Genomic DNA, 22,620 nt, shown 5'->3' on the forward strand with positions numbered 1-22,620 from the left:
TGAAATATAAGCTGGTTTAAGGTGTGTGTGTGGGGGGCGGAGAGATAGAGAGACAGAGAGGTGGAGGGGGTTGGTGTGGTTGTAGCGACAAACAAGCAGTGATAGAAGCAGATCATCAAAAGATGTCAACAACAATAGTACAATAGAACACATAGGTGTTAAAGTTAAAGTTGGTGATATTATCTAAACGAATGTGCTAATTAAGAATGGATGGTAGGGCACTCAAGGTATAGCTCTAGTGGTTTTTTTTTATTTTATATAATGGAAATAGGTGGGAAAAGGAAAATCTTTATAATTTATTGGGAAAAAAAAGAAGGGGGAAACAGAAAGGGGGTGGGGATGGGGGAGGGGACTCACGACCTAAAGTTGTTGAATTCAATATTCAGTCCGGAAGGCTGTAAAGTCCCTAGTCGGAAGATGAGGTGTTGTTCCTCCAGTTTGCGTTGGGCTTCACTGGAACAATGCAGCAAGCCAAGGACAGACATGTGGGCAAGAGAGCAGGGTGGAGTGTTAAAATGGCAAGCGACAGGGAGGTTTGGGTCATTCTTGCGGACAGACCGCAGGTGTTCTGCAAAGCGGTCGCCCAGTTTACGTTTGGTCTCTCCAATGTAGAGGAGACCACATTGGGAGTAACGAATGCAGTAGACTAAGTTGGGGGAAATGCAAGTGAAATGCTGCTTCACTTGAAAGGAGTGTTTGGGTCCTTGGACGGTGAGGAGAGAGGAAGTGAAGGGGCAGGTGTTGCATCTTTTGCGTGGGCAAGGGGTTGTGCCATAGGAGGGGGTTGAGGAGTAGGGGGTGATGGAGGAGTGGACCAGGGTGTCCCGGAGGGAGCGATCCCTACGGAATGCCGATAAGGGGGGTGAAGGGAAGATGTGTTTGGTAGTGGCATCATGCTGGAGTTGGCGGAAATGGCGGAGGATGATCCTTTGAATGCGGAGGCTGGTGGGGTGATAAGTGAGGACAAGGGGGACCCTATCATGTTTCTGGGAGGGAGGAGAAGGAGTGAGGGCGGATGCGCGGGAGATGGGCCGGACACGGTTGAGGGCCCTGTCAACGACCGTGGGTGGAAAACCTCGGTTAAGGAAGAAGGAGGACATGTCAGAGGAACTGTTTTTGAATGTAGCATCATCGGAACAGATGCGACGGAGGCGAAGGAACTGAGAGAATGGGATGGAGTCCTTACAGGAAGTGGGGTGTGAGGAGCTGTAGTCGAGATAGCTGTGGGTGTCGGTGGGTTTGTAATGGATATTGGTGGACAGTCTATCACCAGAGATTGAGACAGAGAGGTCAAGGAAGGGAAGGGAAGTGTCAGAGATGGACCACGTGAAAATGATGGAGGGGTGGAGATTGGAAGCAAAATTAATAAATTTTTCCAAGTCCTGACGAGAGCATGAAGCAGCACCAAAGTAATCATCGATGTACCGGAGAAAGAGTTGTGGAAGGGGGCCGGAGTAGGACTGCAACAAGGAATGTTCCACATACCCCATAAAGAGACAGGCATAGCTGGGGCCCATGCGGGTACCCATAGCCACACCTTTTATTTGGAGGAAGTGAGAGGAGTTGAAGGAGAAATTGTTCAGCGTGAGAACAAGTTCAGCCAGACGGAGGAGAGTAGTGGTGGATGGGGATTGTTCGGGCCTCTGTTCGAGGAAGAAGCTAAGGGCCCTCAGACCATCCTGGTGGGGGATGGAGGTGTAGAGGGATTGGAGGTCCATGGTGAAGAGGAAGCGGTAGGGGCCAGGGAACTGGAAATTGTTGATGTGACGTAAGGTGTCAGAGGAATCACGGATGTAGGTGGGAAGGGACCGGACAAGGGGAGAGAGAAGGGAGTCAAGATAACGAGAAATGAGTTCTGTGGGGCAGGAGCAAGCTGAGACGATCGGTCTACCGGGGCAGTTCTGTTTGTGGATTTTGGGTAGGAGATAGAAGCGGGCCGTCCGAGGTTGGGCAACTATCAGGTTGGAAGCTGTGGGAGGGAGATCCCCAGAGGAGATGAGGTCAGTGACAGTCCTGGAAACAGTGGCTTGATGTTCAGTGGTGGGGTCATGGTCCAGGGAGAGGTAGGAGGAAGTGTCTGCGAGTTGACGCTCAGCCTCCGCGTGGTAGAGGTCAGTGCGCCAGACAACAACAGCACCACCCTTGTCAGCAGGTTTGAATGTATTCTGGATGGGGGACTTCAATGTCCATCAGCAAGACTGGCGCAGTAGCAGCACTATTGACTGAGCTGGCCAAGCCCTAAAGAACATAGCTGCAAGACTGGGTCTGCAACAGGTGCTGAGGGAACTAACAAGAGCAAAAAACATACTTGACCTCTTCCTCACCTATCTGCCTGCCACAGATGCATCTTGTCCATGACAGCATCAATAAGAGTGATCACCGCACAGTCCTTGTGGATACAAAGTCTCGTCTTCACATTGAGGATGCCCTTCATCGTGTTCTGTGGCACTACCAACATGCTAAGTGGGATAGATTTCAATCACAACAAGTAACTCAAGACTGGACATCCATGAGGCGCTGTCGGCCATCAGCAGCAGCAGAATTATACTCAACCATAATCTGTAACTTCAGGGCCCGGCATATCCCCCACTCTACCTTTACCATCAAGCCAGAGGATCAATCCTGGTTCGGTGAAGAGTGCAGGCCCTGGTTTAATGAAGAGTTCAGGAGGGCATGCCAGGATCACCACCAGGCGTACCTAATAATGAGGTGTCAACCTGGTGAAGCTACAACTCAGGACTACTTGCATGCCAAACAGCGTAAGCAGCATGCAACAGACAGAGCTAAGCGATTCCACAACCAACGGATCAGATCTAAGCTCTGCAGTCCTGCCACATCCATTCGTGAATGGTGGTGGACAATTAAACAACTGACTGGAGGAGGTGGCTCCACAAATATCCCCATCCTCAATGATGGAGGAGCCCAGCACATCAGTGCAAAAGATAAGGCTGAAGCATTTGCTACAATCTTCAGCCAGAAGTGCCGAGATGAAGATCCATCTCGGCCTCCTACGGAGGTCCCCAGCATCACAGATGCCAGTCTTCAGACAATTGGATTCACTGCACGTGATATCAAGAAACATCTGAAGACACTGAATCATGCAAAAGCTATGGACTCTGACAATATTCCGGCAATAGTATTGAAGGTTTGTGTTCCAGAAATTGCTGCGCCCTTAGCCAAGCTCTTCCAGTATGGCTACAACACTGGTATCTACCTGGAATTGGCGAAAAGTTGCCCAGGTATAAACGGTACACAAAAAGCAGGACAAATCCAACTCGGCCAATTACAACTCCATTAGTCTACTCTAGATCATCAGTAAAGTAATGGAAAGGGTCATCAACAGTGCTACCAAGTGGTTCTTGCTTAGAAATAACCTGTTCACTGACAAGGGTTCTGCCAGGATTATTCAGCTCCTGACATCATTACAGCTCTGGTTCAAACATGGACAAAAGAGCTGAACTCCCGAGGTGAGGTGAGAGTGACTGCCCTTCACATCAAGGCAGCATTTGACTGAGTGAGGCATCAAGGAGCCCTAACAAAACTGGAGTCAATGGGAATCAGATGGAAAGCTCTCCATTGGCTTGGGTCATACCTCGAGCAAAGGAAGATGGTTGTGGTTGTTGGAGGTTAATCATCTCAGTTCCAGACATCATTGCAGGAATTCCTCAGTGTAGTGTCCTCAGTCCAACCATCTTCAGCTGCTTAATCAATGACCTGGCTTTCATCATAAGGTCAGAAGTGGGGATGTTTGCTGATGATTGCACGATGTTCAGCACTATCCCCAACTTTTCAGATACTGAAACAGTCCATGTCCAAATGCAGCAAGACCTGGACAATATCCAGGCTTGGGCTGACAAGTGGCAAGTAACCTTTGTGCCACAACAAGTGCCAGGCAATGACCATATGAAACAAGAGAGAATGTAACCATTGGCCCTTGACATTCAACGGCATTACCATCACTGAATCCCCCACTATCAACATCCTGGGGGTTACCATTGATCATAAACTGAACTGGACTAGCCATATAATACCGCGGCTACAAGAGCCACTCAGAAACTAGGAATTGTGCAACGAGTAACTCACCTCCTGACTCCCCAAAGCCTGTCCACTATCTACAAGGCGCTAGTCAGGAGTGTAATAAAATAATTTCCATTTGCCAGATGAGTGCAGCTCTAACAACACTCAAAAAGCTTGACACCATTTAGGACAGGGCAGCCCAGTTGATTGGCACCCCTTCCACAAATATTTACTCCCTCCACCAACGATGCTCAGTGGCAGCAGTGTGTACCATTTATAAGGTGCACTGCAACAGCTCACCATGCCTTCTTAGGCAGCATCTTCCAAACCACCACCCACTACCATCTAGAAAGACAAGGGCAGCAGATAGATGGGAACACCACCATCCTGACTTGGAACTATATCGCCATTCCTTCACTGTCACTGGGTCAAAATCCTGGAACTCCCTCCTTAACAGCACTGTGGGTGTACCTACACTACATGTACTGTAGTGGTTCAAGAAGGCAGCTCACCACCACCTTCTCTAGGGCAATTATGGATGGGAAATAAATGCTGGTCTAGCCAGCGAAGCCCACATCCCATGAATGAATAAAAAATAGCAAAGTGAGCTGATACGCGTTTGGTGAGTGGGGAGTTTTAAGTATCTATCTTGTTAAAAATCTGGTCTGCAGTTGGCATTTAACTGGTATTTACTTAAAGTAAGTTAATAAACTAAAATAACTAACTTAACTGAAGTAAGTTTCCTCCAGCCTTAGGCAGGGATAAACAGGCTACTGAACCATAATGATACGAGTTTGGTGAGTAAGGAGCTTGGTGAGGGGGGAGGCATTGCTCTCTTTTTCTATGTTTTTCTTACTTCAATACAACAGAAGGAGCAGGTTGGTGAGTTGGTAAGCCAATTATGAATTAAGAAATGTACAACTCTTATTTGAAGGTGGTACTTGCATTTAATAAGCATTGCAAATTGAAGTATACACTGGAATTACTAGCTAATTAAGAAAGTAATTAAATTAAATTAACTAAATGTCATAAGTAACAATGGCAGGACAGGTGTTGTGTTGCAGATATGGATTGTGGGCGGGATGAGGTTTCATGAGGGCTTTAAAGTGTTTATGAAATGTTGAAATAAAAGAAATTGACATGTCCCAGCTCATGTGACAGTGTCACATGATGGGACATTTCAGGAATTTTTTTCCCACACTTGCACAAATTTTTAAAACTTCCAGCGATCTCCCTGAGGTGACACTTTACACCCCCCCTGCCCACACAGGGAGCGCACAGCACTTCCAAGCAGACGTCATGCCGGGTGGACCTTAATTGGCCTGCCCACGTAAAATGGCGGTGTGCCCCCAATTGGGGGCACCGATCAGGAACCCGCCTGCACGTGCCCATTCCCGCACATCCTCGCCAATGGGGGGATAATGTTGCCCTAAGAGTAAATCAATAGAGAAGGCTAGAGGTTACAAAAATAGTAAAAGGACAAAACTAAAGGCTCTGTATTTGAATGCATGTAGCATTTGAAACAGAACAGGTGAATTGATAGCTCAAATAAAATGAATAAGTACAATCTAATAGCCATCACAGAGACATGGCTGCAGGATGACATAGATCGGGACCTGAATATTGAGGCGTACATGACATTTAGGAAGGACAGGAAGCTAGGAAAAGGTGGAGGTTTTGCTCTGTTTAGTAATGATGGTTTTTGTGCAATAGAAAGGGATGACCTAAGTTCAGGAAACCAGGGTGTCAAAGCAGTTTGGTTAGAGATGAAAGCAAGAAGTCACTTGTGGAAGTGGTATATAGGTTCCATAATAGTTACTAAATGGTAGGACAGGGTATAAAGGAAGAAATAATGGGAGCTTGTCAGATAGCTAAGGCTATAATCATGTGGAATTTTTATCTACATATAGACCAGGAAAATCAGATGTGCAAGAGTAGCCTAGATGAGGAATTCATAGAATGTGTTTGCAATTGTTTCTTAGAATTGCATGTTCTGGCACCAACCAGAGCAGCTTATACTAGACCTCGTATTATGCAATGAGATATGATTAAATAATGGCCTCATAGTGACGGTGCCCCTAGGTAGCAGCTAACGTAATATGATTGAATTTTACATTTAGTTTGAGAGAGAGAAGAATGGGTCCAAGACTAGTATTTTAAACTTAAAGAAGGGCAATTATGAGAGTATGAAAGCTGAGATGGATAAAGTGAACTGGCAGATTAGGTTAAGGAATAGGTCAATAGAGATGCAGTGGCAGACATTTAGGGTATATTTCAGAATACACAGAATAGATATATTCCAACAAGAAAGAAAAATTCCAAGGGGAGGACCCACCATCCATGGTTAACTAAAGATACTATCAAACTTACAGAAAAAACATTTTGTTGCACAAAGATGTTGCCCTTAGGTAGCAGCTAACATAATATGATTGAATTTTACATTTAGTTTGAGAGAGAGAAGAATGGGTCCAAGACTAGTATTTTAAACTTAAAGAAGGGCAATTATGAGAGTATGAAAGCTGAGATGGATAAAGTGAACTGGCAGATTAGGTTAAGGAATAGGTCAATAGAGATGCAGTGGCAGACATTTAGGGTATATTTCAGAATACACAGAATAGGTACATTCCAACAAGAAAGAAAAATTCCAAGGGGAGGACCCACCATCCATGGTTAACTAAAGATACCATCAAACTTACAGAAAAAACATTTTGTTGCACAAAGATGGGTGGCAGGTCACAATATTTGATAGAATATAAAAAACAGCAAAGAATGACCAAAATATTGATAAGGAACAAAAAAATTAGAGTACCAGAGAAAGTTAGCTAGAAATATAAAGATAGATAGTAAGAGTTTCAATTGTTATTTCAAAAAAGGAAAGAGTTAACAAAGTGAGCGTTTGTCCTATGGAAAGTGAATCTGAGGAATTAATAATGGAAAATAATGAGATGTCTGATGAATTGAACAGGCATTTTGCATCACTCTTCACTGTAGAGGATACAAGTAATATCCCAGAAATAGCTGGAAATCAGAAAATGGAAGGGAGGGAGGAACTCGAGAAAATTACAATCACCAGGGGAATGGTACTGAGCAAATTGTTGGAGCTGCAGGCTGACAAGTCCCCAGGTCCTGATGGACTTCATCCTAGGGTCTTAAAAGAAGTGGTTTGTGAGATAGTTGATAGGTTGGTTTTAATTTTCCTTAGGTTTGAGGAAGGTTCTATTAGATTGGAGAATAGCAAATGTAATCCTTTATTCAAAAAGGGAAGGAGACAAAAATCATGAAACTATAGGCCAGTCAATATCTGCCTTAGGGAAAATGCTAAAAGCTATCATTAAAGATGTTATAGCAGGTCACTTAGAAATAGTCAAGGTAATCAGGCAGAGTCAATATGGTTTTGTGAAAGGGAACTGATGTTTAACCAATTTATTGGAGTTCTTTGAAGAAGTAACATGTGCTATGGATAAAAGGTACTGGTGGATGTGCTGTATTTAGATTTCCAGAAGGCATTTGATAAGGTGCCACAACAAAGGTTATTGAGGAAAATAAATGCTCTTGGTGTCGGGGGTAACATCTTGGCATGGATAGAAGATTGGCTAGCTAACAGGGAACAGAGAGTAAATGGGTCGTTTTCTGGTTTGCAAGATGTAATGAGTGGTGTGCTACAGGGATCAGTGCTGGGGCCTCAACTTTTTACAATTTATGTAAATGACTTGGATAAAGGGACTGAAGGTATGATTGCTAAATTTGCTGATGACACAAAGATAGGTAGGAAAGTAAGTTGTGAAGAGGACAGTAGAAGACTACAAAGGGATATAGATAGGTTTAATGAGTGGACAAAGATCTGGCTTCAGTTTTACAGGGCATTGGTGAGACCATATCTGGAGTACGTTGTACACTATTGGTCTGTTTATTTAAGAAAGGATGTAAATGAGTTAGAAGCAGTTCAAAGCCAGTTTCCTCGACTAACACCTGGAATGGGCAGGTTGTCTTATGAGGAAAGGTTGGACAGGCTAGGCTTGTGTCCCCTGGAATTTAGAAGAGTAAGAGGCGACTTAATTGAAACATGTAAGTTCTTAAGGGTGGATGACAGGTGGATGTGGAGGGGATGTTCCTCTTGTGGGAAAATCTAGACTAGGGGTGGGTGGGGGGGGGGACACTGTTTAAAAATAAGAGTTCACTCATTTAAGGCAGAGATGAGGAGAACGTTTTTTCCATCTGAGAGTTGTGAGTCTTTGGAACTTTCCTCAAAAGGCAGTGGAAGCAGAATCTTTGAATATTTTTAAGGCAGAGCTAAATAGATTCTTGATAGGCAAGAGAGTGAAAGTTTATCAGGGTAGGCAGGAATGTGGAGTTGAGGTTACAATCAGATTAGCCTTGATGTTATTGAATGACCGAGCAGGCTCGAAGAACTGACTCCTGTTCCTAATCCATATGGTCAGAAAGAAGGGAACCTTTTGCCTTAAATCCTTGGTTTTTCCTGGGTTTTTTTTTCTGTTGAAGGACTGAATAAAATAGTGTAAGTAAGTTTTTTCTCGAATCAAGAGAAGGAAATACAACTGGAGAAGTAAAACCAGCTCAACTGCTGATAAACGAAAGCAAAACTTTGCACTTTTCACCAGCATATCTGGTGTTTGCTTTCCCCGGAACCTAACGCGAGTGACTGACAGGGAGGCCCATCAATGAGGAGAGAGGAATGCGCAGGCTGGCGGGCTGAGTTCCAATCAGCGCTGAGGGGGGCGGGGACCGGCGGGCCAGCCTCCACTGGGGTTGAATCCAGTGCAAAACGAAAGCTCTGGCTCTGCAGTGTTACTGGATTTGAAACGGTAGAATTACTGTTCATTTCGGGGGCTTCAGATGGAGGTGTGTTGGATATTGTCACCATTTTGTATTAACACAAGCAGTCTAATATCTATAGCTTCGAGTGGCGGTGTGTAGTAACTGGATTGTGTTCACCCTGTGACCAAACCATTTGTTTGTTTGAAGGAGCATCTTTTTCATATTAGCTCTTGTGACCCACTTAATGTTGCTGTTCCAGAATTCCCAGCGTCCCCGTAAGGCTGCTGTGGGCTTTCTCAGACCCTGGAATAATAGACAGTCGAGGAATACCCTTCGGACCGTCTTCGTTGATTCTGAGATCCGTCCGTTGTTGCAGCCAATTGTTTCTTAAGAGGTTGCAGCATTTTGGCCTATCTTACTCTGCGCATTGAACCCTCCATCGGAATAATTTCGAATTTGTGTATAATGCCTGCTTAGCATTCTTCCCGCAGTTTTCCGGGGTTTCTTTTGAGTCAGTGAAGAAAGTGTCTTGAGACGAATGCATGTCATTTTCAATGTACAGACAATATGGTGAAACGGTTGAAAAGGTTCATAGAATACCAGATTATATAATCGTTCTGAGCTTCCTGTGAACTCGAACGTGAATCTGAAAATTAGGCAACAGTGAGGAGAGCACGGCATGGCAGAAATTTCCTGGCGGGTAGAACAGCTGGGCGAGTGTCAATTATTGATAATAACATCCAGGGCAAATGATGTGAACAATTTTCTGATCACTTAATGACCGCTGTGTATAAACTTTTTTTGTCCCTCCTGCTTACTTCAGAGAGGAAGAATTGCTGATAGTTTTAAAATTGCTTTTGTTTCACTGATATTTTACTAAGTGTTGTTCTCCTATTTTGTTGTGTAATAGAATGCACTTTTTTTAAATAAGTGCTCATTTCCTATCATTGGCAAGGTATTGTTTTGATATGCTTTTCAGAAAAAATGTTTTCTCTGACATTTTTTGTAGTAAATCAGCATATAATAGCCAAAACAAAAATAAAAACAAAAAACTGTGGAACAAATAACCAATGCCATTAATAGCTCTGTAAAGTGTAAATAACTTTCATTTTCTGCCTTCAATTCTCTTCTGAGGGAGGTGACTTATGCAGGGGATGATTCCATCGGGAACTGGCCGTTAGCCAGTACTTCATCCAAGTACTGTTGTGTGACACTGCACAACAGTAGGCTGTTAGCAGTTTGATTATGGAAGTTGCAACAACTGAACCCTTAGCTTTTATCCACTGTACCCTTTCAGCAGGGTTGGCTGTGGAGTGATTGGGAGCGTAAATCCTGAATTTCCTTTTTTTCTCTTCCTGTCTTTCACTTTCCTGTTGCTGCCCCTCTCCTGCACTTATGAACTGAAGATGGTTGTAGTTGCCCACTATAACCATGCTGAGATCATATAATTTAGAGCACACCAAATACAGGAATTTATTGAACTGTTCTAACTCTGTACCACACAAGTTAGGAACATTTACCCAGTGAGTAACAAGAGGGCTTAACAAAGACGTGGTCACTAAATGAAGCTGAATTGATCCCTGACGCCACAATCTGGAAGAAGGGTGAAGGGAGAAAATTCAAAGCAAGAACTTTTTATTTATCGCTGCTTAAGAAATGGTATAACTAAGAATTGTTTATTTAACATTGGATTTTACTTCTTTCAGGTATTTCCTGAAGTCAGAGCAGTCATTGATTTAAACATCTTCAAGGACAAGGCAAATGAGGCATTGACCATCATTCAATTAGGCAAATCATTTGAAAAATGTCAGAATTGTGTAAATAGTTATGCAGTTATTGATTCATTTGAAAAGATTAATGAAATTCACACAGAATTATTGAAACTTAAAATGAGGCCGTCTAAAGCAGAACCTGTGAGGTCCTCTGGAGCAAAATCTGCCAGGCCCTCTGGCGCGGAGTCCGCCAGGCCCTCTGGCGCGGAGTCCGCCAGGCCCTCTGGCGCGGAGTCCGCCAGGCCCTCTGGCGCGGAGTCCGCCAGGCCCTCTGGCGCGGAGTCCTCCAGGCCCTCTGGCGCGGAGTCCGCCAGGCCCTCTGGCACAATGACTTATGCATCTATGACCTCTCCTGATGGTGGGATGACCGTAAATGAAACAATTCTGAATTACATTGAAGTGATTTATGCGAATGACCTACAAAAAATGGAGAGAGATTTTGATGTTGCCAGAAGGAAGACCACTTCTCATTCCGATCAGGTTCACGTCCAGTTTATACAAAAGAAGAATGGTTTACCATCCTTAGCCGCAACAGATAAATTTTTGTCTCTGTATCAATCAGTTGCTACAAATTTAAAAGTGGAATTCGTAAAGCATCCACGTGGAAGAACAATAAAAAAAGACTTTGAAGAATTTTTGCAAATGAAATTTCCCAAAGTCTTGCTTATTGATAAGGATACAGAGTTTGTTATATTTGGAGATCCCACTGAGGTGAAGAAGGTCAAGCCTTTATTGAATGATCAACTCAACCTATTTGATACCTACGAAATGCCCGATAGTATAAATACAAGTCGGAGGCCACCTTTAACATCGGAATACAAATCAAATTCAAATTCAGCTACAGCAAGAAGTAAACTCGAGTCTAAAGATGAGGACACAACCTGTCCAATTTGCTTAGAAGAAATAGAAAATCGTGAAACCTTAAAAAAATGTAAACATTCATTCTGTAAGGAATGCATAAATGTGGCTTTTAAAACCAAGTCTGCCTGTCCTATATGTGGAGAACTGTATGGTGAAATAAGAGGCAATCAGCCTGAGGGTGGCAGGATGACTTACAAGACCTTGTCGATGCATCTTCCTGGTTATGAAAAATTTGAAACAATTGAGATACACTATGCAATACCAGATGGCATCCAGGGGGTGAGTAATTATTCTGCTATAGCCTCAACATTATGAGTTAAAGATGTGATCATAGAATAATTTATTCACATAATTAATCCTTCATCCCTGGAGCCATTTTAGTAAATCTCTTCTGTACCCTCTCCAAAGCCTTTACGTCCTTCCAAAAATATGATGCTCAGAATTGGACACAATACTCCTACTGGGGCCTAACCAGTGTTTTTGTAGGTGTAGCATAACTTTCTGGCTTTTATACTTTGTCTTTGCTTGTAAAGTCCAGGAACCTGTATGCTTTATTAATTGCTTGAAATATCTGTGCACAAATATCCCCAGGTCTCCCTCTTCATGCATATTCTTTAAAATTGTACCATTTAGGATGCAATGTCTCTCTTTCTTCTTTGCAGCAAATTATACCACCTCACACTTCCTACACATTAATACACCAGGAGTCTTCTCCTATTCCATCTACCTCATTTCAGCCTTTCGGCATATCTTCCTGTTCCCTTTCTTCTTGTATTCTTATCTGATTTACCTCTGAAAGCATCTAAGCAATTTGCCTCAACTGCTTCCTACGGTAACAAGGTCCACATTTAACCACTCCCTAAATGAAGAAGTTTCTCCTTATTTTCACATTGGATCTGTTAGTAACTGTCTTGTAATTATGGCCCATGGTTCTGGACGCGCCCACAAGTGGAACCATTCTCTTTCCAATTGCCATGTCTAGCCCATTCATAAATTCGAAGACCTATTTCAGGTCTCCTTTAATTTTTCACTCTTGCACTGAAAAAAGCCGGAAATCATTCTACCTTTCCTGGTGGTTGCAAACTCTCAATTCTGGTGCCGTCATTGTCAATCTTTTTTGCACTTTCTCTAGTGTTTCTAAGTTCTTTTATTATATAGAGACTAGAATTGTACACAATACTTTTAAATGTGGGTTTACACCAGTTAGCGCCAGTTGATGCTGTGTATATGGACTTTCAGAATTACTTGTTAGGAAAATTGAAGCCTATGAGATAAAAGGGACAGTAGCAGCATGGATACAACATTAATTAAGGGATAGAAAACAGAGTTGTCATGAGTAGCTATTTTTTTCAGATTGGAGGAAGTATACTGTGCTACTTCCCAAGATTCAATACTAGGACTACAGCTGCTTTGGATGGGCATTATTGACTTGGGTGCAGGCACAATTTTAAAATTTGCAAATGACACAAACTTTGGAACTGCAGTAAACAGTGAGGAAGATAGTAATAGGCTTTAAGAGGATATAGATAGGCTGGTGGAATGAGAAGATGCATTGTAATTGAAATTTAATGTGGCAAAATATAAGCTGATATGTTTTGGTAGGAAGAATACAGAGAGATAATACATCCTAAATTTTAAAAGGGGTGCAAGGAGAGGGTGAATGTGCACATATCTTTGAAGGTAGCAGGACAGGCTAATAAAGCATATAGTACCCTTGGCTTTATAAATAAAGGCATACAAACACACATCAGGAGGCTATGTTAAAATCTAAATAAAGCACTAGTTTGACCCGGGCTGTGTCCAATTCTGAACACTACACATTGCGAAGGACATGATGAAGGTACAGAAGAAATTTACTAGGTTGGTTCCACATACGAGGGATTATAGTTATATCTGTTAACTGGAGAAGCTGGGATTATTCACTTTAGAACAAAGAAGGCTGAAATGAAAACTGATAGATGTTTTTAAAATCATGAGCAATTTAAATAGAGCAAAGATAAATTGTTTCCAGTGGCTGAAGAGTTGATAGTGAGAGGGCACAGTTTAAGATGATTGTCAAACAAACCAGATGAAATGAGGAAAACCTTTCTTACGCAACAATGTTTTGAATTTGCAATGCACTGCCTATAGGGTGGTGGAAACAGATTCAATAGTAGCCTTCAAAAGGGAATTGGATAAATACTTGAAGGAGAGCAAATTGCAGGGATATGGGAAAGGGCGAGGAAATCAGACTAACTAGATTGCTGTTCGAAAGTGCCAGCGCAGACTTAATGAGCCAGATAATCTCCTCCAATGCTATTCTGTGATTTCTAAAAATGATTTTTGCGGTCATGCTCTGAATTTGTTCTGTTTCGCTTCTTGGGTTCCCATCAGTTAAAATTTAAGATGAGCTGAAGGTGTTGGGCTGGAATTTATGTCCAATGTAAAACACATTTAGTTTATTGCACAGCCATTTGCAGAACAAAGCTAATGCCTCGCAGTGAGCCTTGGCTTCAACCTTAGAGGAGCATTAGTTAATGTATCAGTATTGCCTTTTTAAATTTAATTTTTTGAATTTAAATTCAAGTAATAAAATCTGGAATTAAAAGCTTGTCTCAGTAATCGTAACCATGAAATAGTTGTTGATTGTTGTAAAAACCCATCTGGTTCACTAATGTCTGAACCTGCCATCTTTACCTGGTCTGGCCTACATGTGACTCCAGATCTACAGCAATGTGATTGATTCTTAACTGTTCTCTCTGAAATGGCCTAGCAAGCCATTCGGTTTGAGAGAAATTAGGGATGGGTATCAAATGCTGGCCTTGCCAGTGATGCTCACATCCCACGACAGAATTTTTTTTCCTATCCAAGCATTCGATATGGTCTTTAAGGGTTTTGCTGAGGCAATTTTGTGCTGGATTTCTTAACCCCTTAATGTAGTTCACTCTTAACTGCCCTCTGAACAAGGGCAAATAGGGATGGGCAATAAACGCTGGCCTAGCCAGCGATGCCCACATCCCATGAATGAATTAAGGCACTGAGATTACCCATGCTAATAATTTACAGCTGGCAGAAACATTCTGCTACATAATCTGGGCTAGACTCAAACTCAGATCCCAGAGGTTAAAGAACGGTGTGCTATCCCTTTAATTTGAACCTCCGCTCTCCCTTCTGGCTTGATATCTCATTAATGAACAGTCCAAAGAAGGACTTTATGCACAATGTTTAACAGCTAAGCCCTGGAAGTGTTCTGGACCTCAATGCCTTTGGTGGGAGCAGTGTAGATTTAGCAAATAGGCTGGGGTCCTGAAACATAGGGCAAAATTAACACAGGAGGGTATCTGTGGATCTGATCCTGGTGTAACTGTGGATGGAAATCACATCCCTGAGCAATTTTAAGGCTGTAGGATTTATCAGTTCCTAGCTATACATCAGGGAAAAACTTCTTGTGCTGTGCAAATCTGATAGCAGTGGTTACTGATCAAGTAGTATTCAACAGCTCTACAAAGCGAGTAACATAGTACAGGATTCAAAATGGATTGTTACATTACAACAGTAACTACACTTCTAAAGTACTTCATTGGCTGTAAAGTGCTTTAGAACATTCTGAGGTCATGAAAGATGCTATTAGAAGTCTTTTGGAAACCTTATTAATTCTAGTTACTGAACAAATAGTATTCAACAGTTCTACAAAGCAAATTTGCAACACAGTGCAGGATTTTTAAATAAGTCAATAAAGTTACAGATAACTTCCACTGTTTTTGGTTTCGCTTTAATTTCTCGTGATTCCTGTGACAAATTACAACATGAGGGGGAGCTATCTATTTTAATCTCTAAAGGGCCTACAATGAGTAAATTAATCAAAGGTAGTTTGGCTCTGGGAGGTGAATCACAGGTATTAGCAAGACCAGAAATTGATTTGGCCCTTTATTTGGGGAATATATGCTTTTCTTAAATTTACACAATTAGCACATGTTTAGTGCGTTTTCTAAGGTCTCTTTTCTTTGTTCTGCTGTAGCTTTACTTTGTTGAACTGTTGTACTTAGTGTCAGAGTCATGACCAGAACTATTTCTCCTGATTCAGAAGCTATACGTCATCACAGTTAATGAACACAGTTTTGTACTGTAGCCCATATATTCACTTATTCCGCTAACCCAAGCTGGCATACTGGTGCCTGCAAACTAGTTTTAGCTGCAGCTGTCATTTTCACAGCCCTGAGGAGCCTAATAGAGGATTAGGATAGCTGCAGATTAGTTATATCTGGATCTGTTTCCCATCAGTTTAGAGGAAAACCAACCCAAAATATTCCTTTTTGGCGGTGATTTCCGAGACATATTTATTTGTCTGACCATTTCTTTACTCCCCCACCGCCCGCCCGAAGATATTGATTCTCATCCAGTATCCATCAGAAGTAAAACTGACCATTTTTTCCAACAGCCTGAACCCAGGATACTTTGGGCAAGTGTAGCATTTATTACCACAACCCTAGCTGAGATCAGCTAAGTCAGCACAAACCAATGATCAAACATGGGAATCTCCCCGATGTCTTTGACTTGATTGCTCACTAGATAAGACTGTTGAGTAATTGGGGGACTGCAGCCTGAGCTGTGTTTTTTAGTTTTAGTAAGGTATATGGGTGATTTATTTAACATTGTTTTGTATAAATCATAGGTAGAGCATCCTAACCCTGGGCAAAGATATTATGGTACAGCACGTACTGCTTATCTACCAGACAATCCTGAAGGGAAAAAGGTGTGCAAACTGCTACGGCGTGCCTTTGATCAAAGACTGATCTTCACTGTTGGAACATCTAGCACTACAGGGAGAAGTAATGTGGTAACGTGGAATGATATTCATCACAAAACGAACACGATGGGAGGACCATCAATGTAAGTATGGTATTAATGGTATTAAACCTATTTGACATAAATACCAGATAATAATGACAAGAACAGGCTGCAACAGTTCATACTTTCCTTGTGACTCTCAAGGGCTAACTTTAACACAATAATGGCTGAAACTATGTGGTAACAGATTGACTTCCTGTTGTACACTCTGCCTGAATTTCTTTTCCATGAAGGCAGGTGTTTAATCGATCACCACTGCCAAATATTTTAAGTGAATTGGATAGTATTTTTTAGTTGAAGCTTAAAATTTTAATAATAACTAACAATGAAAACTGAAAATGCTGGAAATACACAGCAGGTCTGGCAGCATCTGTGGAAAGAAAGACAGATCACATTTCAGATCGGTGACCCTTCTGACAAAGGGTCATCGACCTGAAATGCTAATTCTGTTTCTCTCTCCACAGACGCTGACTGACCTGCTGAGTGTTTCCGACATTTTAATTGATCTAGCAAATCAAAGGCACGGTGTCGTAATTTGGGTACCTTTTACCCCTCATAACTACCTGTTAAATGAGAAGTATTGTATGCATTGTGCAGCTTAACTGAAATGTTGGAGGCATATTTCAACAAGTGCAGGAAAGGTTGATTAGCTGTGATTTGTATAACAATGAAACATGGTTTCTCACACCTCTGTTGATACTATTAGAAAGGCAGGAACTGTACCTGGAAGTTGGATCCTTTTGCACTTTAAATTGCTGACCCAATTAACTGGAATCTTTGGATTTTTTCATCGTCTGGGCTTACTGTATTAAATCAGCACAGCACTTTTCAAAATTATAGCTGATTGAACAGCTGATCACTTAGCTATATTATTGCACGTTTATCTAGCTCTGTAGCATTTGTTCCCTGTTGCTGCTGCTGGACACTTGCCCCTGTCGCTCACGTCATCTCTGCACTCACCTGATTTCTGGCTTTAAATCCTGCGGCCTCCATTTCCAAGCCTTAAATCTGTGTTGTTAAAGTTTTATCAGCAACTATCATCTCAGCTAGGTAGCATCCTTAAATCCCCATTTGTTAACTCCATAATGAGGTCAAGCTTCATCCATGGCTTTGGATATGAGTATCACTCAATATCCACAATAGAGATCTGCTGAGTATCAGGGGCTTTAGGGCAATAAACTGAGGCCTTTCTTCCAGGGAGTTTAGGAAATCTAAATAAAATTGTGGCAGAAAATAGTAGGATTCCTTGAAGCCTGTGCTACTGTATCTGTTTTCTTGAGTAAAAACAGAAACTGCAGAAAGAAGAAAATATATCAGTCAGTATCTGTAAAGGGAAAAGGTGGACTATGATGTTTTGGGAGAGCATCCTCCATCAGAACAGTACATGCTCAAGGTGCCACCTATCTTGTCACTTATATATGCTGAGTGACAAGCATTTATAGCATTTTCTGTTTTTATTTAAAATTTCCAGAATCTGCCATTTTCCGTTTTATCTACACTTTTTAAAGTCCTGTTTCAGTTAACTGTAATAATATTAGGGCCTCAGGGCACTCGCCCAGTTTCCCACCATAGGAAACAGTCCTCCTTCATGGCTCTCATCTAGTGATCTACAGATATAACTGATTGAAAAAGAGCTTGTTGAATTCAAGTCCCTCTTTCTGACTGTGATTATATCGCTTCAAACCATGAAAGGGCATCTGTTATATTTATTCAAAAGCACACCAAATATATTTATATAGAATGATAACAGCACAGGATGCAGCTATTCGCCCCATTATATCCACGCTGGCTCTCTATAAGAGCTACTCAGCTGGTCCCACTCCCCTGCCTTCTCCCCATTGCCCTGCAAATCTTTTCTCTTCTAGTAATTCACCAATTCCCTTTTGAAGGCTGTGATTGAATCTGCCTCCACCATCTTCTCAGGCAGTGCATTCCAGATCCCAATCACATGCTGCTTAGAAATAGGCTTTCGTCATGTTGCATATAGCTCTGTTCTCATTTACCTTAAATCAATGTCCTCTGGTTCTCGATCTCTGTGTTCTGAGCATCATGCTGTATGGCGTGAAACATGGATGAGTTATAGCCACCAGGAAAAGAAGCTTATTTGTGGCATCTTAAGCGAATATATCCTTGCAGGACAAAATCATGAATGTGGCAGCCCTCTCAAAGGCAGAGCTCCCAATAGTGTTCACTCATCTAGAGATTGTGCACTTCTGCAAGATGGAGGATGGTTGCATACCCAAGGACCTTCTGTATGTTGAGGTAGCCTGAGCCAGATGACCAGTGGAGCACCCAGGGCTCTGCTTCCAGAATGTTGCAAGCATGACATTGAGGCCATGCTCTGTACACAAAAAGCAGGACAAATTCAATCCAGCCAATTATCACCTCTTGATTATCAGTAAAGTGATGGAAGGGCTATCATCATCAGTGCTATCAAGCAGCACTTGCTCAGCAATAAGCTGCTTACTGATGCTCAGTTTGGGTACTGCCAGGGCCATGCAGCTCCTGACTTCATTACAGCCTTGGTTCAAACATAGACAAAAGAGCTGAACTCCCGAGTTGAGGTGAGAGTGACTGCCCTTGACATCAAGGTAGCATTTCACTGAGTGTGGCATCAAGGAGCCCTAACAAAACTGGAGTCAGTGAGAATTCGGGGGTAAACGCTCTGCTAGTTGGAGTCATACCTAACACAAAGGAAGATGGTTGTGGTTGTTGGAGATCAGTCACCTCAGTACCATACTTCACCTAAATGGATTATTTGCTGCATATCTGTCATCTCTCATAGATGGATGAATGCCAACACACTGTTTCTCGACCCTTCCACTAATGCCTCCCTATCTATTCTGTTCAGACTGCTAATTTGACCATCTCCATCAAATTTCCTATTAACATTCGCCTCTCTAAAGTGAATCAACCCAACTTCACCAAGCTATATCCGGATGATTTTAAGCTTCTTGAGTGCTGTTGGAACTGCATTTGCCCAGGCATGTGGGAGTATTCCATAGCCGTCCTGACTTAAATTTGTAGATTGTGGGCAGGCTTTGGGGGACCCAAAAGGTGAGTTACTTGCTGCAAAATTCCTGGCCTCTGACCTGCTGTTGTAGCCACAGTATTTATGTGGCTCTTTTGCTTAAGTTCTCATCAATAGTAATCTCCCAGGATGTTGATGGGGGATTCAGCAATGGTAATGCTGTTGAATGTCGACGGGAGGTGATCAGCTTCTCTCTTGTTGAAGGTGGAAGGGAATTACTCCTTGGAACAGGGAAAACAATAATCTTCATTAGTTTCCTTCTCTGTTATGCGTTGAAATCTGGAAAGGATTGCATACGTTCTGTTGTTCAATATATTTTATAGTGGTACAGTAAATCTGCAGAATTCTATGGTTTTAGGAACTTTGCAGTTAAAATAAGATTCGGAATGAAAAACAATAGCCTGGCTGTATTTATGTCATCTAACCCTGTGTACACTGTGGGGTCACATAATGGTGTTGCTATTGTAGAACAAAAAAGTTGTTGGCTCAAGTTCTGCAAAACATGGTAGCGAATAGCTTATAATAGTGACAGAAATTTTGTGCACAAACTACCAAAATGCATAGAGTGCTTCACATTATATGGCATATAAACATCTTGAATTTGTATGGTCAGAGGCAATAATTTTGAAGGTACATTATCAGCCTTTCAAAGTCACTGTCCGGCAGCTACAACATTTTGATTGCCCTGATCTCTCCCTGGTGCATTTTGTTCTGGTTAACCATCTTGAGACCTGGGTCACAAAACAGACCTGACAAGAACAACGCTTTTACTTGATGTGCTTACTTGAAATTTATTTAGTCAGGATGTGCAGATTCGGCAGCTAGTTCTAGCTCTCATAGAGGATAGTCATCAGCATTAAAAACGTGCCAACCAGCAGATATTCTAGTTAGTGTGCACAGTTCCCCTTGCAGAGAAGGTTAAGGAGTGATTTAATGATGTGTTCAAAATCATGAAAGGTTTTGATAAAATAAGTAAGGGGAAACTATTTCCGGTAGCAAAAGGGTCAGTAACCAGAGGACAGAGATGTAAAGTGTTTAGCAAAGGAACCAGAAGTACCATGTCAAATACAACTGTAATGTATAATGAGCATGTAGCTGACATTTGACCCATGGCAGTGACCCCACTAACATGTGAAACAAATATCCTGGTTTGATTAAAAAATATTGTGTTCTTTTAGGTTTGGGTATCCTGATCCAACCTATCTGGCTCGTGTGCAGGATGAGTTGAAGGCCAAAGGCATATACTGAAATACACTAATGCAATAGTCAAGGAAAATACTGCTGCGTATTCTAAGAATTACTGCTTTTTGTGGGTTTAAAACAGTTTGATTAAGGTTATACGTATTCAGTGCATAACGACCATTATTGTTCAGCTTTACCATGCAGCATAAATAGTTTATGTATTGTCTTTTTCAAAATGCATAAATGTATGAATAATCATATTTCAAAATACTGTAATTTGATTTTTGCCCAATAGATGTACAAGAAATTCACTTATGTTCCATGTGTCAAATTTTTACTGTAATATGGTTTCATATGTAAATCTAATGGTGTGTATTTTATATTGTTGCAGCTAGTAGGTCTGCAGTGGCTAGTGTCTTATCATTCCCAATTGTGAAGGCATTTCTCTATTTTGGGTCCAATTACAAAATCCTTGGATTCAACTTCAGTGCATCTTCCCAAGTTTTTGTAACCAAGGGCATTCTAGTTTCTACTGAAAAGGGGAAGGGAAGCCAATTGAATCAACAGTACAAACAGAGGTGTAAGGGAGAGAAAAACAGAGAAATAAAACTACACCAAAATAGCTATGGAAATTCTCTTGAGTTTTTATTTTGCCTTCCCGGTCTCTGCTGCGCTCACTGTTGACTCATTCAGTCGTTTGGATCTTCCTTTTACCCCAGAGAACTCATAAAATGACAATCTGTGAATTAGCACAACACAGATGCTTCTACGTAGATCTCCAAACACAGAAAGAGACAGTAAAGAAATAAAGAATCACACCAAGAAAGGGTTAGAAAAGAATCAAGGAAAGGCACTCTATAGTAAAAGAAAAATAATAATGGCAAAAAATTATACACTTTAAGGCATTTTCCTCTGGTACCTTGCTATCACTAGTGTAACTTGGATACGATTAGCTTAACTTTTCAATTAACCATAGGTATAATTTTCCTGAGAGTTTGCTTTTCTTTGCATATTCAAAACCATGAGAAGAAATTGCATTCTACCAAATTATGATCTGCAAACTGGTGTTCAAAAAGTTAAATGTTCAGGAGTAGTTGTTACTCAGTGTGACCAGCAATGATTTTGTGCAGTACACCAATAAGATTTTACAGCAACCAGGAAATTTATAAAACATCTGGAACAACTTCACATCAATTATAAAGCCATTTTCATTTTGAGGTTCCATTTATCAATTTCACATTAAGTATGTGGTATATATTTCTTCTATCATTGAGTTTAGTGATGCCACATTTAACTGGAACAATAGTTAGCTGTTTAAGACAGTACACAAACTTCAAGGTCTGTCTTGCCTTTCTGGTTTATAAATGTTCAACTACTAGATTGGGTTACTGCCTTGAACTTGCTATTCTATTAGTCTGTATAGTCTGGTTTCAAGTAATGTCCATAACCTTTTGTTATGCTGGTAGAAAAATGGGTATTGGATTATAGAGTATTGTCTTTGAAATGCTGTGCGATATTATAGAACAAGCACCTGAAGCAATATCAAAATCCTTGGTCTGCTATTTTAACTGGCCTGTATTTGACCAGAGTAGTTACCTTAATATCTGATTGTGGTATCCTAATGTACTCATTTCCAATTTGGAAGTTGCAACAGCTTGCTTAATGTTGAAATTCTGTCCATGGCTGAACCTTTTAAAATAAACTTAAATTAAAATAATGTAGATGCCAGTGTCATACTTTACTGCTATATATTTTTATGCTTTAAAATAAAATTACATCACATCCAATCTCATATTTCATTTTCTATTGTGTGTATTTTATATCATTACAATTTGTGGTCTGTGTTGTGCATTTCAAAACGCCTACTTACTTTAGTTCAAAAATTAATCTTCAGGATTTTGCAATAAACTTTTTTCAAAGCACCATTTATCCCTTTGTGCAGTTATCATTCAGTGAAGTTAATACACAACTCAATCCTGTTCAAATATAATTTTAGCTGAATAAGCAGATGAATGGTCAGCCATGGGAAATTATGGATAGGCTTGTTATGGATGAGTTATTTACAAAGCATTTGATGTGTATGAGTATTTTGTGCGTGCAGTTCAACCAGAATCTTTTTTGTTCTTAACTAGCAGCCATTGTACCATCCATTTC

General features: G+C 41.2%; 1 protein-coding gene across 1 annotated transcript; it reads left to right on the forward strand.

The window, feature by feature from the left end:
* Positions 1-8,754: 8,754 nt before the first annotated feature.
* si:dkey-3h3.3 (uncharacterized protein LOC100144568 homolog) lies at positions 8,755-22,183 on the forward strand. Its single transcript, XM_041195814.1, has 4 exons — positions 8,755-8,877; positions 10,500-11,705; positions 16,078-16,295; positions 20,463-22,183. The coding sequence occupies exons 1-4, from the start codon at positions 8,872-8,874 to the stop codon at positions 20,530-20,532; spliced, it is 1,500 nt and encodes a 499-aa protein (XP_041051748.1). The 5' UTR covers positions 8,755-8,871; the 3' UTR covers positions 20,533-22,183.
* The last annotated feature ends 437 nt before the right edge of the window (positions 22,184-22,620 follow it).

Source organism: Carcharodon carcharias, chromosome 1 (assembly GCF_017639515.1).
Source record: "Carcharodon carcharias isolate sCarCar2 chromosome 1, sCarCar2.pri, whole genome shotgun sequence".
In the NCBI taxonomy this organism is placed as follows: domain Eukaryota; kingdom Metazoa; phylum Chordata; class Chondrichthyes; order Lamniformes; family Lamnidae; genus Carcharodon; species Carcharodon carcharias.

Excerpts from the sequence above, each read along its gene's own strand:
- si:dkey-3h3.3 (XM_041195814.1), top strand. Across the intron at positions 11,706-16,077 it reads TACCAGATGGCATCCAGGGG|GTAGAGCATCCTAACCCTGG; the intron begins GTGAGTAATTAT and ends TATAAATCATAG. Across the intron at positions 16,296-20,462 it reads ACGATGGGAGGACCATCAAT|GTTTGGGTATCCTGATCCAA; the intron begins GTAAGTATGGTA and ends GTGTTCTTTTAG.